Genomic DNA, 18,932 nt, shown 5'->3' on the forward strand with positions numbered 1-18,932 from the left:
TCCAGTGCAATCCAGTGATCTCTTCTGGGTCTTTTTCTGAGTGTATTATGTTATAATTAAGTCAGGATAGTCAACCAAGAAGAAAACAATTTTTCGCTGTTTTAAAATGAATGTTTAATACCAAGCAGATAATTTTTATTTTAAAAAACCTTTTCCAAAAATAAGAAAAAAAGTACCTTTGGTAGTAGATGAAACTGCATCACTGAAAGTGGTCCCTCACATCCTCACCCTGATGCGTTTGCTCTTTTCACGGCCTAGGGAATGGAGGACATTCTTCGATGCTTCATCAAAGAAGGCAATGCCGAAATGATCCGCCAGATAGAGTTTATCATCAAGCAGCTGAATTCCGGTCAGTCTTGTCTCTGTCTCACCCTTTGAATTGGTCACGTATGACAAAAAGATGTATAGGCTTTCTCACAGAGGGTTGTGATTGCTGCCTTGGGTATCGTTCAGGAGGCTTGAGTCAGATATGATAGTGCGCTTGTAATCCCAGCTCTAGAGGAGAGGCTGAGCCATCATGAGTTCAGGGCCAGCCTAGTCTATACAGAGTTTAAGGCCGGCCTAGACTACATAGCAAGACTCGATTTCAAAAAATAGAGAAGAAACCTTCAAAGAAAGCAGGGAGCCAAGTTCAGCACATGAAAGTTCAGTAGGACTGTTTGACCCATACAGGGCCGGCCCCAGGTCAGTATCTAGTACCAAACACACACACACACACATATACACACTCACATACACTCATGTCTCACACACACATACACACGTCACATACACACATGTCTCACACACACATATACACATGTCACACACACGCACATATACACACACACATGTCACACACACATACACACTGCCTCCTCCACACCACACACACACACTCATACACATCACCCACAGACATATACACACACATGTCACACACATTACACACACTTACATACACATGTCACACACATGCATGCTGCCCCTGCACACCACACACACACACACACACACACACACACACACTGTATACACACACACACATACACAGTATACACACACACACACACACAGTGGGCTGATAGAGTGAGGGAGATAGCTCTATCAGTGAAGTACTTGCCATGTACGATTAAGGACATGAGTTCGATCACTAGCACCCATGTAAAACAAGCCAGGCAGGGTGACACACACTTGTAATCCCAGAACTGGACAGTTGGAAACAGGCAGACCCCTGAGGCTCACTGGTCCCTCAGCGCAGATCCAAGAGAAAGACACTGTCCCAACAAGATAGACAGCTCCTGTCGAATGACATGCAAGGTTGACCCCCCGACCTCCACGTGTACATACATATACATGTGCGTGTATATCCTCCCCCGTGTGTAGACAAGTAGTCAAGGCCAGGTTGTCCAAGATTACCATGTCTTATCATAATAGAGATCTCTTATCACACGAGAGGTGTATGGTCAACAAAAAGGAGTTGGAGGCAATTACTGAAGCCTTCTCTACCCTTGTAAGATCCCTTTACGAGCCCCTCCTGTCCCCTCTTAAATCCTGCCCCACTGATAAGGATGATAAGGCCAACTTTCCCAGGTCCTATGGCCAGTTAGGGAGGCAGGTGCCAGTCCTTCTAGTGCCCTGTAGAAATGTCACCACGTCACCGTTCCAGAAAAACGTGTCTGTGCCACCTGGCAGCAGGCAGCTTGGCCCCTTTCTTCGCAGCCTCCTCCATGGCCATGATACACATCTGGCGAGAGAACGAGGGAAGAAGCCCTGTGAGAGAGATAAGGAATCCCCTAGCTCTTTCTGTGGACTCCTGACACGGGACCCTGGTACTCCCAACATCTGGGGACCAAATTTATTACCGATCTCTCCCCATGCCTTCCCTGGCAGCAGTTCAAGTGCACAGCTCCATTCAGCACACAACAATGACAAGAGTATCGCATGTCTCCTCACAAGTGAGCCGTTCACCCAGTGCACCTGTGAAATGCCCACTGGTAGCCATCTTCCACTCATGGTTCCCCGTAAGGGCTTTGCATACTAACATCATCATCCTGGCTGGGGACCAGGGGAGCTTTGAAATTCTCAGGTTATCCCAGCAAGGTAGAACACTGGTGAAGCCCAAAGGGAAATTTCAGCCTGGTACAGAAACATGCAGAGTGTTCCGCCAACAACAGTAGGGAGGTTTGTCCCAACTCAGATTCAGGCCACAACTCCAGCTATCCATGAGGGTAGCCAGCGCAATCATGAGAGAAAGGTCAGACACCAGCCAGTACACCAGCGGAGCAGGTTCCTAGCTTCAGGCCCTGCTAGTTACCAAGGGGAGACCTTTGTAAGGCCTGCACTGGCTCAGGAGCACTGGGAGAAATGGTTGTCCCATGAGAAGGAGGAGGAGGGAGGGGAGAGAAGGGAGCGGGGAGAAGGGAAAAGGAGGAGGGAGAAGAAGGAGGAGGAAGGAGGACCAGCTGAGGCCTGGTCATGGGTCTGGAGGGTTCTGGGTAGTCAGGATGTGTGAGCTAACAAGTTGAGAGATTATAGGATTTGGAGATTGGAAACTGGGCTGGGGAGTCAATGTAAGGAGTGCTGAGCTCAGGGGCCTTAACAAATGTGAACATAAGGAATATGTAATTGGTGACAGCCACCGTGCAGCGTGAAAGGCATCTTCTCACGGTGGACTGGAGCGTGCTGTCCATGGGCAGAGAAAGCGTGTTAGATGATTAAAACCCACCCAAGTGCAAGGTTTATTAGCTTGGCTCACACAATTGAAGATAGGTTGTCCCTACTAATTGTCCACCCACTACAGAGGCAGAGAGCCTGAGAGTTGTTCAGTCCACAAACTGGAATCCTCCAAACAAGAAAGGCCCCAATCTAAGGCTAAAGGCCTGGAAACTTCTGGAGCCATTGGTGTGAGTTCACACTGCAGGAACTAGAGCAGCCATAGACACCTTGCTTGGAAAGGACGGAGTTTGTACACGTGGCTGGCTTTTGCTCGTCTTTTCCCCGCCTGGGTCCCCAGCCTACTTGATGGGCCCGCTATGTTCAGGGAAGGTCTTCCATGCTCAGGTGCTGAGGTCCGTCCTCAGCATGGGGAGGGTCCTGAGAAAGGGGGATGGGAGCGGCGCTGATTCCATAATGACTGCAGTCAGTAGTGGGTACAAGCTCAGGGCTCTCCTTGCCCAGGGATTCTCACCATCTTCTGACCAGAGAGCCTGACCGGTATTGTATTTACTAAAGCCACATCATCAAGGCTTTGACCATTGTTAATATTTTTTTAGAAATCCTTAAATTTACATAAATTTTATGAATCCCAGATCATTAGTCCCAACCCCTGCCTCCTTCAAACAGACACTAAACACAAAGCCAAAGCACACTTCCTTATAGGTTCACGCACACTTTCTTCACAGGTAGCTGGGCACAGCTCCTGCGGTTTCCTGCTACTCTATAGTAACCTTTCATGTAAAACATAAAGGTGACAGACTACTAAGGTTAAAATAATTTCTTACAAAGTTTTAAAACTTACACAAATAAAGTAGGTATTGTCATCTCCGATCCTTCAAGGAGCGAGGAGGACGGAGTACTAACTTTTCATGTGCTTGCCCATGATCTTTTAATTCTCTAATCCTTATTTTCTATCCTAGCCTCCTATACTCTCCTGCTAATGACCTCTGTTTCTAGGTCATATACAAGCCTCCCTCCTGTAAGATAAGAACATCTATCATGTGCTTGTTTTCTATAGATTCCTTCTTTTCCTATCCATGCCTTTTCTCCCCGAGACTTCTCTAACAGTCTTTGATGTCCCCCTTCACCCTGCCTAATTAAAGCAGCAGTCATTGCATGAGAGGGTACTTGCGTCTCCTCATATAGTTCCAAGTTCAAGGTTTCAAAGTGAGCAATTTATACAAAGGACCATGTGTAGGCTTTTATGGCCTTTGTGGTTCTGTTGTTTAGATCCTGTCCTATGACCTTAAAGGCGAAGCAGAAGGCCTGTTCCTCATCCTCCACAGCCTCATGACCACCTCCATTCCTCATTCTTGAGAACCACATCTGTTTCGTTTATTACCTCTGAGTAATGGCGGAAGTATATTCCCCAGAAAGAGATTGAAAGTAAAATAGAAAAGATAGCAGATCAGCTCCAGGGCAACAGCAACCATCAGCACATGTGGGAATCAATGGCCTGTCGATATTCCAGGGGCAGGAACTGTGTCACACCTCCCCTTACGCATCCATGCCAGACTTGCCCTCAGGTGCGATCTTACCTGCCAATCATCTTAGCCAGTGTCCTGTATTAGGTACCTTTTGTTGCTCTGGTGAGATACCTGGCAGAAGCATGTAAGGAGGAGGGAGGGTTTGGTTTGCAGTTTGAAGAAACAGTATCACCGCAGCATGAGCTTGAGGGAGCTAGCCCCATTGACCTGCAGTCAGAAGCAGAGAGAGCTGAATGCTGTTACTTGGCTTGCCTTCTCTTTTCATTCAAGAATTCGGCCTGTGAAATAAGACTGCCCACATTTAAAGTATGACTTCCTACCCAGTTATTGCAATTTAGAAACTCCCTCACAGACCTTCCAGAGATATGTGTCCATGGTGATTCTAAATCTCATGACAGTCAAGATTAGCCATCAGTCTTCAGAGTGAGAAGTGAGCTTTACTTATCTCCTAAGCACTCTTAGTTCAGTTTGGTGATTAGCTTCCCAGGGGGCTTCCCAACAAGTCAGTAGCCATCTCTTTACTGGGAATAGGGTCTTCCACAGGGGGAGTACTGTTGGCAGCCTAGATGCAATGCCAAGGGAGAGACGATGGCTCAGAGAAGGCTTCATGGAGGAGAATGTAACTCATATTTGGGTGATGTCTACTGTGTACCTGGTCCAAGTGCTTGTTCTGCGTGCTGTAAAATTCTCCAAGTTCTTCCCTTCTTCCTTTCTCAGGGCCCAAGGAAGTAAGCAGTATGACCCCACTTGCCAGGTCAGGGAATGGCTCAGTCACTGCTTCTGAATACTATGGACTTGTGCATATGTGCAAACTCCACCGAGCTAGTAATGAGCCTCAGCCTTTTAGAACACCGCTGTGCCCACCCTGTGTTATATCACAGACCTGCCACTTTAGGCTGTCTACTGTAAGAGACCAGATAAGGGAGCTTGGAAGAATCAGGCTATGCCCTCCAGCCCCCAGTGAAGAACTGACAGTGCGCGCGCACGCGCGCGCGCGCACACACACACACACACACACACACACACACACACACCACTGACCATTTTAAGCACACAGCCTTAGTGTAAAGGCAAGCCCTTGCAGCTGCATGATAAATTTATGCTCCTACCTTGTGCTAGTGCCTGCTCTTACTCCCTTTGCTTGAAGGCTAGGTCGCAAGTTACACGGTGTGAAACTTCTGACACCCTCAACCCCCAAAAAGCTCTGAGTCAGAAACCGTCTTGGTTCAGGGGATTTTTCTGTTCTTCCTTCCAGGCTCAGTCATGCTGTGCACGGTAGCCGTCTCTCCTAGTGTAGCTCTGACCCAGTTTTGAAGGAAGGGCTCTTTCTCTCCCTTCAAAGCCCCACCATAGCATTTCTAGTGTAAGCTATATATCTTTCCTAGTATTCTCTTCCTTCACAAGACCAGCTCATGGCCCTTATGTGTCAGTCTCTGTATCTGTCTCTGTATCTGTCGCCCTGCACCCCTCCATCCCATTAAAGCTCATGTAAGGGTACCCTCATGTTAGCTCCTTACCCAGATCTACATCTTTAAGTTAGAACAATGGGGTTTAGAAAGCAGAACCACAAACAGGTCCCTGGGTCCTCTGTCCTCCACTTGTTACCCGTGAGTGAGGAGCGATGGTCCACAAAGCTGCCAAGAGGATTATGTGAAAGAGCACTGTTGTAGAAGCTAGCAGGCTTCCTAGGAGTCCACTGCTTCATTCGCCTGCACTGCAGCTCCTTCCAATGTTGTGTTTATAAGAATATGAGTAAATATGAACTGCTAAAAACAGAGTGTGTCTGGATCGCTAAGAGTGGTAGCAAACTGTGGCTGATTCGGGGTGGCCAAGAGAGTAAACGTGTGTACCAGTGAGTGATCAGGAGTGTGAAGGGCAGTGGTCAGGAGCAGTCAGGAGAGGCGGCGTGTGGTCAGCAGCATGACATATGATGCTCACATGGGTGCCCTGGATGACGCTCAGTGACCAAGTGACAAGCTTTGTGGTTTTTCTGATTAACTTATTTTTCTTCATAGAAGATTTACTGGATGGTGTTCTTGAATCCGATGATGACGAGGATGAAGATGATGAAGTAAGTTGAAGGCTCTTGAGATGACACCGAAAGCCCTGTCATACTCTTGTGTGTCCCTTCCGAGTCTGACCACTTGGGTAGAAGTGGTGTCTTCCTGCCTCCGTGCCTTTCCTTGAAGTTCTGGGGTTGGTGGAGATGCAGTGTGTGGTGGCTCTGTAGCCCTCACATGAGGCCTCTCTCGGGTGCCTGGCATCTTGCAGTGCTCCAGCCATAGCTGGGCTCGCCTAACCTTAAGCCTCAGGACACCGTCCTTCAGTCTTCACCTAGCCGGGGTGTAAGCCCAGTCCACACTGGGGCGTGCACACAGACCTCAGGACACGTGCACAGGTCACAGGTTTGACCTCCTCTCGATCCTAGGGAAGGTGAGGAGCAGTTCTTCTTTCCGAGTCTTTGCTCTGAACGGTTGTGAGCCCTCCGCTGTCTCTGGTGACAGGAGTCATGGCACATAGGCTCTGCACTAAGGGGTCCCGGTGTGGTTTGGAGCTGGCAGAACCAACCACTTTACATCCCCTGTTTATTTTTTTGTGGTAGGTTTGTTGGCTATGACACACCTGCCCCCTCATCCTCAGAAGTTAGTTGACATGCAGAGTCTCAGTGGGGTGGTCTAGAGGACAGTAACCTGGAGGCTACAGGCAGGGCTCACATGGCAAGCTTCTGGGTGACTTTCCCTTCAGAAGGACAGACATGCCACCCTATCATTCTTGTGACAATGTGGCTTGTCTTCATTCTGTGCCCGGGCAGCAGATGGGAATGTTGGGAACATCTCTTCTATTTGGGGTGCATCCCTCCATACAGAAATGTGGGAAGAAGGATTTGTAGTTGTGGTTCTGTTCTGTCAGTTTAAAAAGTGCTCCATAAAAGCTAAGCTTGTGTTCCCCACTGGCATGAGTGAGGCCATAGTTATTTAGAATCTGCCAGATGACTGACTTCCCCAACAGCCCAGTTCCCTGCCTGCCATTCCTTTTCTGGGCTGCAGATGGCACTAGTGGGCACTCTTCTCTTCCTGCCTGCTGGGGCAAGGGAGCCCCAGATCTAGCCACCATCCTCTCCATTGGGGACAGAGACCAGCCGTGTGCCCAGGGAAAGCTGCTATGGTAAATCTTGACTTAGCTAGGTCAGCAAACTTTCTGTAAAGGGGAAGGGTGGCCGTGTGTTGGGCTGGGAGGGTCACATGGTCTTAGTTTGAACCACTCGGTTCTGCCATTTAACATACAGTGGCTGTTGGGAATCCTGACTGTATTCCCCAACTATTTGTGAACAGTGAAAGAGTCAGGAGGCTATATAATTTTCATGGCATTTAATTTTGTTTCAAATACTTAAAAGCATAAAATGTCTTCCTCTCAATGTAAACCAACACAGTCCCCTGCATTCAAGGGCTGTTGCTGCCACCCCTTGGGTTGAGCTCAGCCACTGCTGAGAAAGGTGCCGCCTTTGTCCTTGACCCTTGACCCTTTATCACAGATTCGAGATAATCATTTTATTCAACTTTTTGGTCGTCTTGTCCATAGAAAGGTTCCTATCAAGTTCTGTCCTTTCCCCTTCCTGTGTCCCCTTCTTTGGGGACGTCAGTGTTTCTCTGGTGCTTTGATGGTTTGTTTTATATTGTTTGGAGACCAGGGTCTTGCTCTGTAGCAAGGCTTAACCTTGATCATGTCTCCTCTTGTCTCAGCTTCCCATGTGCTAGGATGGTCACTGCCTCCATGGGCTGACTTGTTCCATTGTTTTGCCACTAATCTGTTAGTTTTGAGTTAGAATAAGAGCTCATCTGGTTCAAGCCTGCTGCTCAAATACAGGGATCCAATGTGTGCACATTTCCCTTCAGCAGAGAGGCAGTCACATGGGCTGAGGTCTCTGGACTGCTGCTGCTCCTGTCTTGTCAGGGAGGGCATGTGCTGCTGTGAGGCCTGCAGAGGAGAGGTCTGGCTTAGCTAAAGCTTCCACATCACAGTGCCAAGTCAAGGAGGTCAGGGTAGGAACTCTTTTTTTTTTTTTTTTTTTTTTTTTTTGGTTCTTTTTTTCAGAGCTGGGGACTGAACCCAGGGCCTTGCGCTTCCTAGGTAAGCGCTCTACCACTGAGCTAAATCCCCAGCCCCCCAGGGTAGGAACTCTTAAGTGGGATCCTGGAGACAGAGACTAAAGCAGAAGCCATGGAGTGAGCCCTGCTTGTTGGCTTGTTCCTCGTGACTTGCTCAGTTTGTTTTTCTGCACCCCAGGCCCTGCAGACTTGCTTATAGGCCAGTCTGATGGAAACATTTTCTCAGTCGAGGTTCCTCTTTCCAGATAACTGTAGTTTGTGTAAAGCAGACAAAAGAAAAAAAAATAAAAACAAAACCTGGGCCAAGATTGGCACCTGAAGATACTTGTTAGAATCTGTTACACTTGTTACAGTAACTAAGTGGTGAGCAATAAAAGGACAGGACCAAGAGTAACACTGATGACTGGGGTAGCAGACCCTGGGTGACCCTCGGTGACCTTCTCAGTGAACTGCCAGAGTCTAGCAGGGCCCACCAAGGCCAGCCATCAGCTATAGCTGTCTGTTAACATTGCCGGGGAGGAAGAACGTGGCAGATCCTTCAGTTCAGGGAAGGTGTCCAGGACTGCTGAGAGGCACTGCTGGCGCTCCTTTCAGAGTGGCTCGGAAGCAGACGGGATTGTCCGTGTCTCTTACTTAGCAGTGAAGGAAATTTTAAAAACTTGACATTTAGACCCAGTGCAAAGGCTGAAGTCAGTGGCACTGCTTTTAGGCAGCCGCTTACTGACATGGCTCCGCAGAGAGGCCAGGCACCAGAAGATTTATGCAGCCTTGCCTTACATTGAGCTGAGAAGTACATTTGCAGCATTCTGCCTTCTGCCCTTAAAGTGCCTGGATGCAAAATCTAGCTTTATTTTCTAACATCTAAAACTGCAACTGTTTGTTTAATGTAGAAAAAAAACCCTCAAGTTTTATTGAATATCCACCCATTTATAAAAATTAAAAATTACAGAGCTAGCAAAATATCTTCTGACGTACAGACCACGTAAGGAACACTGTGATGAAGACAAACATAGCTGGGTGTAGGATGCTAAAACTCAGGAAGGAAGCTGAGGCAGGAGGATGTGGAGTTCAAAGCCAATATGGGCAACATATAGCAATACTTTGCCCCCCCCCCAATATTGTAAAGTTAAGGTAGACAGGGCTTAAAACAAAGCAAACATATAAAGGTACACGCCTGTGAGTTATAGATACACTTGTGCCCACACAGCAGAAAGGTGTGGAAAGCTGCACCCTTTGTGTTGACTTTAGGAACTGCAAAGGGGAAGAAGAATGAGGAAGTGTGGGTGGGAGGTGGAAAGGCCTGGGGCTCAGGCTGACCAGCAAGGGGAGAAGGGAAAACAGGACAGTGGATGTGGTAGGGCTGAAGTCAACGGCATCATCTGGGCTCTTAGGTTAAATGGGGCAAAGGCCACCCCCAGTAAAATGAAGAGTGAAGCAGGCCACAAGAAAACTCTCAGTATGTTCCCTTCTTCACACACTGGGGACATGCAGGGGAAGAGTAAGGATAAAGGCCATTTTGGTTTAGTTTAAGATGGGAAAACCAGACATATCCACCCGAAGCTGTCAGGAGATGTGAGGTAGGGAGCCGAAGGCCTCAAAGCCCAGTGTCCTCACTGTGGTCGTTGATGGCTTCCTCCTCTTTAAAGACAGAAAAAGGTTTCTCTCCATCCCTAGACCACGCTAGCCTCCAATTCACTGAGATCCACCTGCCTCTGCCTCCTTAGTGCTGGGATTAAAGGCGTGTGCTACCACGCCCAGCTCTGTGTCTCCTGAATTTCTTCCTAGGGGCTGGACCTGTGTATCCGCTGGTTACACAGACACAGAGGCCTGGGTTCAGTACTGAGCACCACAGAAACCATGCTTGGTGGTACGCACCTGTAATCACAGCCCTCAGGCGGACGGAGGATCAGAAGTTCAAGGCCATCCTCCTCAGTAACCTCCTCCCTCAGTTTAGTAGTGGCCTAGATTACTTAAGACCCGGTGGGAAATAAGAGAGATGGGGATGGGGATAACTTGCTTCTTAGATTCTTTTGGCCCATAAGGCTCCAGCCCCATTTAACTCTCGAGAGAAATAAAAGCATTGGGTAAGCTTGGAAATGCATTCTCGAGAATGGGCAATGCCAGGCAGTGGCTGGGCAGGGTTCAGATGCTCCCATATAGTGCCTGAAGACCATGTGGTCTCTCGTGCTTTTTTATGATTAGCATGTGTATAGTGTTATTCAGGGGCTGGCAGAAGATCCCAAGGCCAGGAGCCTCATTCTAGTGTCTTCACCCCAAAGGTTTCCTCAGTACCTGCTCAGATGAACTTACACGTGACTTAAATGGAAATAAATGTCTTCCTGGACTATTTGAGAAGATTGATTTGAAGACAAATATTCTCTTCCTCTTGGCAAAATAGGTTTTAGTGCCGTGGGCAGTCAGCCATGCACATTTACTTGTGGGATCTATGTAAATAACCCAGTTTCCTTCTGTCTTATCTTCCCTTCATTATGTATTGAACAAATATTTAAGGACCTTGAAGTTAACCATGTTCTAGGAAGTACAGAAGGGATTAAAAAAGAGATTCCATAAAAGTCTGTGTGGTAGATCTGTGGTTTACAATACCTCCGTGAAGGAGCTGGGGATGATCCAGAAGTTACTACTGTATAGTATCGTCCCATGGCAGCTTCTGCTCCAGCTCCTCACCCGTCTGTGCTCCTGCCTGTGCTCTGCCCTGTGGTCAGACACAGGAAAAGGTCACTCACCAAGGTCATGAAGCTAGTGAGCAGTGGAGCTGGGATTCCTACCTGTGTCACTGTGAGGTGACAAAGCATGCCCTGGGGTCCTCTGGTCAGACACTGCTAGGCTCAGGATAGGCAGAGATAGCAGAAAATTAACAAGCGTTCACAGGTCCGGAAAGGGGAAGGAAATGGAAGTGCTATGGTGGGAGGGGAGGTTCTAGAATCCTGGAAGGCAGAGGCTGGGTAGAGAAAAGCCTAGGGTGGAGAGGAAGTACAGTGGGTTGAAGGAGGACACTCAGCAGGGACAGGGGACTGCTTGATTCTCCACCTCAGCTATTATCCATATGTATGTGGGCTTCATTGATACATAGGCACACACATACAGTCCTCTCTGGATGTTTCCGTAATCGGTATTTTGCAGATAGAGCACTACTATGTACAATGTGGCCTTTTCCTTTGTTAATATCTTTGGAAATCTTTCTGAGTCAGCAGTGCAGCAAGCTGATGTTTCTCAGTGTGCCGGGTGCACAGTTGTCCAGACTTGGCTGCTCCAAGCTGTGCTTGAGAGAACATAGGCATCTCATTTGCTGGAGCTTTTATTTATACAGCTCTCGCTTGCTAGGTGAAGGATATGGCTTTGGTTTCCTTGGGGTGAGGGAGGGGAGCTAATTACAATAGATTTCTCCAAATTCATTTGTTTGTTTTTACTTTTAGACAGGTTCTCATGATGCCCAGACTGGCCCTGAACTTTGTATTTACTTAAAGGTGTTCTTGAATTGTCATTCTTTTAATTGGCTAAGATGCTGTTGCTGCATCATTTCCTATGACCCTTTTTGTTTCTGTAGGGTCTGTAGTGATGCCCCATTTATAATATGAGGCATCTCTCTTCTTGGTGTGTCAGGCAAAGGGCTTTATAGTCTCGTTCATCGTTCTCAGAGCCAGTCTTTTTGTTTTGTTAGTTTTCTCTCTTTTTTTTTTTCATTTTCTCTATCTCTGGTTTTTATTTCCTTCCTTCTGCTAACATTAATTTTAACTCACTTTTCTTTTTTCTGGTTCCTAAAGTATAAAGTTAGGTGGACTTGGGGTCTTTTTACCTGGATGGTTACAGCTCTGTTTCCCTCTGAGCACAGCGTCTGCATAAGTTTGGTTTATTTGTCTCTAAGAGTTTTCTAGTTTTATTCAGGATTTCTTCTTTGGCTCATTGATGAAGAATATTTTTTATAAAGCCCCTCCTAACAGGGAATTAGCTCCTGAGAACCTGCTATCCAGGGCGTGGTGCCCTCTTCCTCACCTGTTTGTCTGTTCTGTGTGTCCTGAATCTCCTGAGCCACATGCACTCCCTGGTGTGACATTGCCACCCTTTAGGCCGAAAGCAAAGGAGCCAGTTGACCATGGCATGAAACCTCAGAGCCAGAATAAAGCTTGGCTCCATTAGCCTCACTTTCTCAGGTGTTTGTCACAGACAAAAGTAGTGACAGGCCTGTGTGTCACTGTCTCCCTCCCGCAGTCTGTGGTGTCACCTGTCCCTGCTGCTGCACCTTCTGTGCAAATGTCAGAAGTCTGGTTGTTCCAGGATTCACCATGCGCGTCAACAGATGCAGGCAGAACTTTAAATATTTCACTTGAGTTTTGTTGCCAAGTGTTGAGGAGCACAAATGATCCTGACGAAGACCACAGATGCCCCGTCAGCCACTGTTGACCCTGGGTATCTTCAGAGTAACCGGTGCATACATCTTTCTACAGACTGTTGGCTCCACTGCTGTTTGCAGCTTTGCCTGGATTCAGAGGCTGCCGTCCCGGCCTGTTTCCTTTCCCGATAGATCCCCATCAACACAGTGCAGTGGGGTTCGCTACACAAGGTGCTCGTGCGTCTGCTGCCAGGGTCTTCTGTACGTGCAGTTTCAAAACTTTTGCAGGCATGGGCAATTTTAGATTTACAGGAAAAAATAGTGCAGAGATTCTGTGTGTCCATCGGATGGCTCAGGGATGCTTAAATTTCTAGTTTAGTTTGAAAAGTTACAAAATATATACATTTTGAATTTTTTACTTTTAAAGAGTTCAGCACATTTTGTTTTGATCCTTTTCTTTTTAAATTCTGAATAATTGTTTTCAAAATTATTCTCTAACTTAACTGATATTATAATTCTGTTCAAACATCTTCTGTTACCTACAGTTATAATAGAAATCTGGGAAAGAGGCCAGACATATGGTGATATGCACCTTTAATTCCAGTACTAAGAAGGCAGAGGCCGGCAGATCTCTGTGAACTTGAGACCAGCCTGGCCTACACAGTGAGTGCCAGGCCATGCAGAGCTATCCAGTGAGACCCTGTCTCAAATAATAAATGAAAGAAAACTAGTGAAAGGTAGCTTTCATCATATTTTCAGGGACATGTAAGAGATGTGTGTACAGGTGTGTATAGATGTGTATGTGAGAGGGATGTGCGTACAGGTATGTATAGGTGTGTATGTGAGAGGGATGTGTGTACAGGTATGTATAGGTGTGTATGTGAAGAGGGATGTGTGTACAGGCATGTATGTGTGTACAGGTGTGTATGTGTGGGGAGATGTATGTACAGGTATGTGTAGGTATGTATGTGGAGGAGTGTGTGTACAGGTGTGTGTGTGTGAGGGGGGGTGTGTACAGGTGTGTATGTGTGGGGAGATGTATGTACAGGTGTGTGTATGTGGAGGAGATATGTGTATAGGTGTATATGTGTGTGGGGTGTGTGTACAGGTGTGTATATGTGGGGTATGTGTGTATAGGTGTATATGTGTGAGGTATGTGTGTACAGGTGTCTGTGTGTGGGGTGTAGTGTGTTTGTGTGGGAATATGTATACAGGTGTGTATGTGGGGGGGATATGTGTGCCGGTTTGTATGTGTGTGTGGTGGTATACAGTTGTATGTGTGTGGGGTATACAGGTGTGTATGTGTGGGAATATGTATACAGGTGTATATGTGGGGGGATGTGTGTGTAGGTGTGTATGTATGGGGTGTGTGTAGAAGTGTATACATGGGGGGATGTGTGTAGAAGTGTATTATGTGGGGGGGATTGTGTAAAGGTATATATGTGTGGGGAGATGTGTGTAGTTATGTGGGGGGTATGTGTGTGCAGGTGTGTATGTGTGGGGTTATGTGTGTATGTAGGTGTGTATGTAGGTGTAATTGTGTATGTGTATGTAGAGGAGTTTGTAGTATGTGTGTATGTGTATAGGTTTGTAGTGTTGGGCCTGTATATGTGTGTAGATATGTATGGGTATCAGTGTGAATGTGTATAGGAGTGTGGGGGGGTGTGAGGGTATGTGTGTGTAGGTGTGTATATAGGTATGTATGTGTTGGTATGTGTAGGTGTGTGTGTGGATGTATGCATGTGTGTGTATGTGTACATGTATATACTTATGTATGCACAAGTGCCCTGGGTATTAAGTGTGCAGGTGTATATGTGCAGGTGTGTGTGTATGCACATGTAAGATAAGATTGCATTGCGACCTGGGGCACACCTAATTAGATTAGGCTGATGACCAGTGAGCCTTTGGGATTCCCCTGCCTCCGAATTCCCAGCAGAGATTATGAGCATGTTCCCCGACACCCGACTGTCTTTGGTGAGTTCTGAGGACTGAGCTTGTGTCCTCACACTTAAGCAGTAAGCACTTGATGGACTAAGCTCTCTCTCCTGCTCATGATTTCCATTAAAATTATTCTTAGATTTATTTATTTTATGGGCATGAATGTTTTGCCTGCATGTGGTATGTACAGCAGGATATCCCAGAAGTTGAGAAGAGGGTTCAGATCCCCTGTGAGTGGAATTCTAGATGGTTGTAAGCCACTGTGTAGATGGCACACTGGCAACTGAACCCTGATTCCTGGTTGTCTGCAAGAGTAACAGTGTTAACTGCTGAGCAGTTTCTCCAGCTCCATATTTTCCATTAAAAAATTAATCTGAGTTCGAGCCCAGCCTGGCCTACAGAGCTAGTCCAGGACAGCCAGGCCTGGTTACACTGAGAAACCCTGTCTCAAAAACAAAATCTATCAATCAATCAGTAAATAAAGCCCCACCCAGTCCACGTGACCATGTCACTGCTGACTCATTTCTATCTTGCTTCAAAACCAAACACGAGTAAATTCAGATGTGGGTCATTTAAGTATAATTGCCAAATTAATTGTATTAGTGTTATAACTTGCCCAGTGAAGTTAAATCAGAATTAAATGCACAGAACCTAGAAAACCTCAAGCTGACAAGATGGCACAGCTGGTAAAAGCACTTATGGTACAAGCCTGACAAACTGAATGCTTGTCCTCTGATCTCCATGCTAAGGCATGCACTCCCCCTCCCTACATGCACATACACATGAACATGCAAGTGTGTACGTGCACACACACGCACACATACCATATACACAAACACAGACTACACACACACACATATGAAGGCACAGTGGGTCAAGGCATTTGTCTCACAAACCTGCTGACCTGAATTTAATCTTCCAAAGACATGGAAAGGGTGGAAGGAGGGAACTCTACAAAATTGTCCTCTCATCTCCGTGTGTACACCGTGGCATGCGTGCCTACACGCAACCATATTAGCTGATTAATTTTAAAGATGGATGTCAAATGGCTCATCAGATAAAAGCTCTTGCCCCACACAGCCTAGTCGCTAGGTTTTGATCCCCAGAATTCATAGAAAGGTAGAAAAACAGAACTGACTTTCACATGTGCACTGTGGTAAGTATACCAACATACATAAGCGTCACACACAACAGTAATTATTTTAAACAAAGAAGACTAAGATCTGAGCCTAGAGAGGGGCCTATTGGTTATCATGACTGCCTCTAGTTCCAATAACCCAGTACCCTGTTCTGAACTCCTTGGGCATTCACATGAGAACAAATCACACAGAAAACCACACACACACACACACACACACACACACACACACACACACACACACACACACACATCTTATAAAAAAAATTTCTGGTGGTGGCACATAGCTTTGATCCTAGCACTCAGCTTTTGAGGAAGCAGAGGCAAGAGGATCTCTTGAGTACGAGAACAGCAAACTACACAGAAAAACCCTGTCTCCAAAAAACAAAACAAAATTTCTTGTGAGTTAAAAATGACATCTTCCAAAGATGAAGAAACTCAGACAAGGAGACAATGAAAAGGACAGATACCCACATGGACCTGGGAGATGAGTCTAGGACGCTGGCATAGTGACAGTGCAGGTTCAGACAGAACAGAAGTTTGTGTCTTTTGAGTCCTTCCTGTCCCAGCCATAACCTGGAGGGACATCTACACATGGGGCACTCTAGAACATCTTGTCCCTGGAAGGAATACAAACATCATCTTCTTTGGTAGTTCCTCTGAAGTGATGCTTAGGATGATCTTGGTGTTCATATCTCCTGCCCTAGAGTTCTGTTCCTGAGAACTCTCAGGTTTTGCTTGGGAAGCAACTCCTTCCATTGGTCCTGCATTCTGAGCTCTTTGTGGTAGACCTAATGATCCACCATGTTGTCTCTTCTCTTAGGGAATGTAGAGCCCCGCATCAGCACTCAGGCCTTGCCAGATATGGAGGCACAAGAGATGAGATTACATAAGAAAATTCTACACTTTGCTAATTTCACAACACCATTTTGTGCCTTCCATTTACACAAACTTCTAGAGAGCCAAGCACTCAAGATCTCTAATGTTGCCTCTTGTTGGGGAAGACAGCAAATTCACCTCTACTTTTTTATGACTCTCCTCCTGGTCCATTGGCATGGAGGAAGGATAGACCATTGAGTAGGGCTGTGGCTGACCCTCCTGAGATCTTGGCAAGCTCAGTCATGACCATCTCCTATAGTAAACCGAAATTTGGGAAAAGCTAGACAATAAAGCACTATGAGATCTTTATTTTTAAATCCATTCTGTCTCATCACTTAGAGAAGAACTTACATTATCCTCTTTAGATATATTTCACCAACATACAACCCCAAGATAGCATCCAAAGCAAGGCCAGGCTGGGGTGGTTTTTATTATCTTCTTGTATGCGCAGGCTTCAGTAATGGATGACCAGCAGCAAAGCTTGCAAGCTGGTCCCTGGGTGTCTTAAGGTCTTGGGATTTGCTAGCCCTCTTCTCCATCATCACTGTTGTTTCTAACCTGCCATACTGGGCTGCGCAAAAGCACTTGTGTGGTCTGCTGTTTCTGCGGCCCATCGTCTCTTGGTTCAGGAGGAAGCCCAGGTACCACAGAGAAGCCCTGATAAGGATGTGGCCGCCAAGGCTTTAACATTCCACATACTAATAGAAAAATGTAAGGTTCTGTAAAACTACAGATCCGGAGACACGCACTACTGAATGGTGGTTTTGTAGGCTGAGGACAGAACATGTTTGCAGAGTGGCTGTCAGGTGTACACAAGGTCCCAGCACTGCATAGACCTGTCATGGAGGTACTCATGGAGGTACACAGCTATAATCCCAGCTCATACTGAGTGTAATGCTAGCCCTAGCTACACGGGACCCTGTCTACAAAAAAAAAAAAAAAAAAAAACCAACAACAACAAAAAAAATCGTTTTGTCTTCTTGTTACCCAAAAGGTAGAGACATGCCATGACACATGGGACCATGCAGAAGGGGGTAAGAAGCAAAGGGGGAGTAAGGAGACTTAAGAGCCTTGACTGTGATTCCATGAGCAAAGCAGACTTAGGATTGTTTGATTTATTCTGGGGGGTGGGGGGTGTATATTGGTCTGATACCTGTCCCCTTGTTAGGGTACAGACTTAGGATTGTTCGATTCATTCTAGGGAAGCGGGGGAGGGTATATTGGTCTGACACCTGTCCCTTGTTAGGGTTTCAGTTGCTATCATAAAACATGACCAAAAGCAAGTTAAAAAGGAAAAGGTTTATTTCCGCTTCTACCTTGTAGTCCACAATCCAAGTCTCAAGGCAGGAACCTGGAGGCAGGAACTGATGCAGAGCCATGGGGGATCACTGCTGAGGGCTTGTTCTCCATGGCTTGCTCAGCCTGCTTCTTCAGGACCACCTCCCCAGGGTTGGTACTACCTACAGTAGGCTGGGCCTTCCCTATCAATCATTAGTCACTAAAGGGCTGCAGACCTGCCTACAGACAGGCCAAAATATGGAGGCATTTTCTTAATACTTCAAAGTTTGGGCCAAGTTAACAAAAACTAACAGCACAGCACAGTAGATGGGTAGTTTCCAGGGATAGAGAAAAGAACTGGGGTGTGTTCTGTGTTGTTCGGTTTCCAGGTACTTTAGGCACTGGCTAGCAGGGAGGGGCGAGGTTTGCAATGCTGCAGACATGAGAGCATTTAGTAGAGGCCATACAGACATGGTTACCCTGTGACTCACACAGCCTGCCCCACTGAGAGCTCCATGCTCACCTCCACACTGGTCTCCCAGATCCTCTCCTGTTTTCCCCACATTCTCTACTGCTGCTGCCAGAGCTGGTACAGTTGTCACCATGGCAACTGGTCACAGCTCCTCCACATTCACCCACATCTTTTTTGTTGTTTTGCTTTCAGTTTGTTTTTCGAGACAGGGTTTCTCTGTGTAACCCTGGCTGTCCTGGAACTGAGTCTGTGGAGCAGGCTGGCCTTGAACTCAGAAATCTGCCTGCCTCTGCTTCCCACATCTTTCAAAAATAACTCTTATCAAAGGTTAAAGGAAGAACTTAGCATTTTCTTAGAGAAGGCTGGAGCCCAGCCTGATCTAGTGGCTAGGAGCACAGCAGCCAAGAGCACACACAAAGTCGGGACCCATTAGGATTGGGAAGCACGCTAGTGTGACTTCAGAGGCCAGTTTTCCTGGAGACCCAACAAGCACTCGCATGCAGTGCCCAGGGAGACCATTGGCCACCTGGAACTGGAGTCAGGGCTAGTTGCTAGCCATCTTGCAGGTGCTGGGAATGAAACCTGTGTC

The 18,932-nt window shown here is 46.7% G+C and overlaps 1 protein-coding gene across 24 annotated transcripts in view; it reads left to right on the top strand.

Moving 5' to 3' along the window:
* The window catches only part of Armc9 (armadillo repeat containing 9), a 125,705-nt gene that overhangs the window by 59,718 nt on the left and 47,055 nt on the right, over nucleotides 1–18,932 (top strand). For all 24 annotated transcript variants that reach the window (XR_015628588.1, XR_015628590.1, XR_015628589.1 and 21 more), the window contains 2 exon segments: nucleotides 259–349; nucleotides 6,200–6,255. Coding sequence is in view for 17 of the 24 variants with exons in the window: in NM_001398574.1 (NP_001385503.1) it covers nucleotides 259–349; nucleotides 6,200–6,255 (147 nt within the window). In the remaining 7 variants the exon portion in view is untranslated.

This window comes from Rattus norvegicus, chromosome 9, assembly GCF_021556685.1.
Source record: "Rattus norvegicus strain SHRSP/BbbUtx chromosome 9, alternate assembly SHRSP_T2T, whole genome shotgun sequence".
In the NCBI taxonomy this organism is placed as follows: domain Eukaryota; kingdom Metazoa; phylum Chordata; class Mammalia; order Rodentia; family Muridae; genus Rattus; species Rattus norvegicus.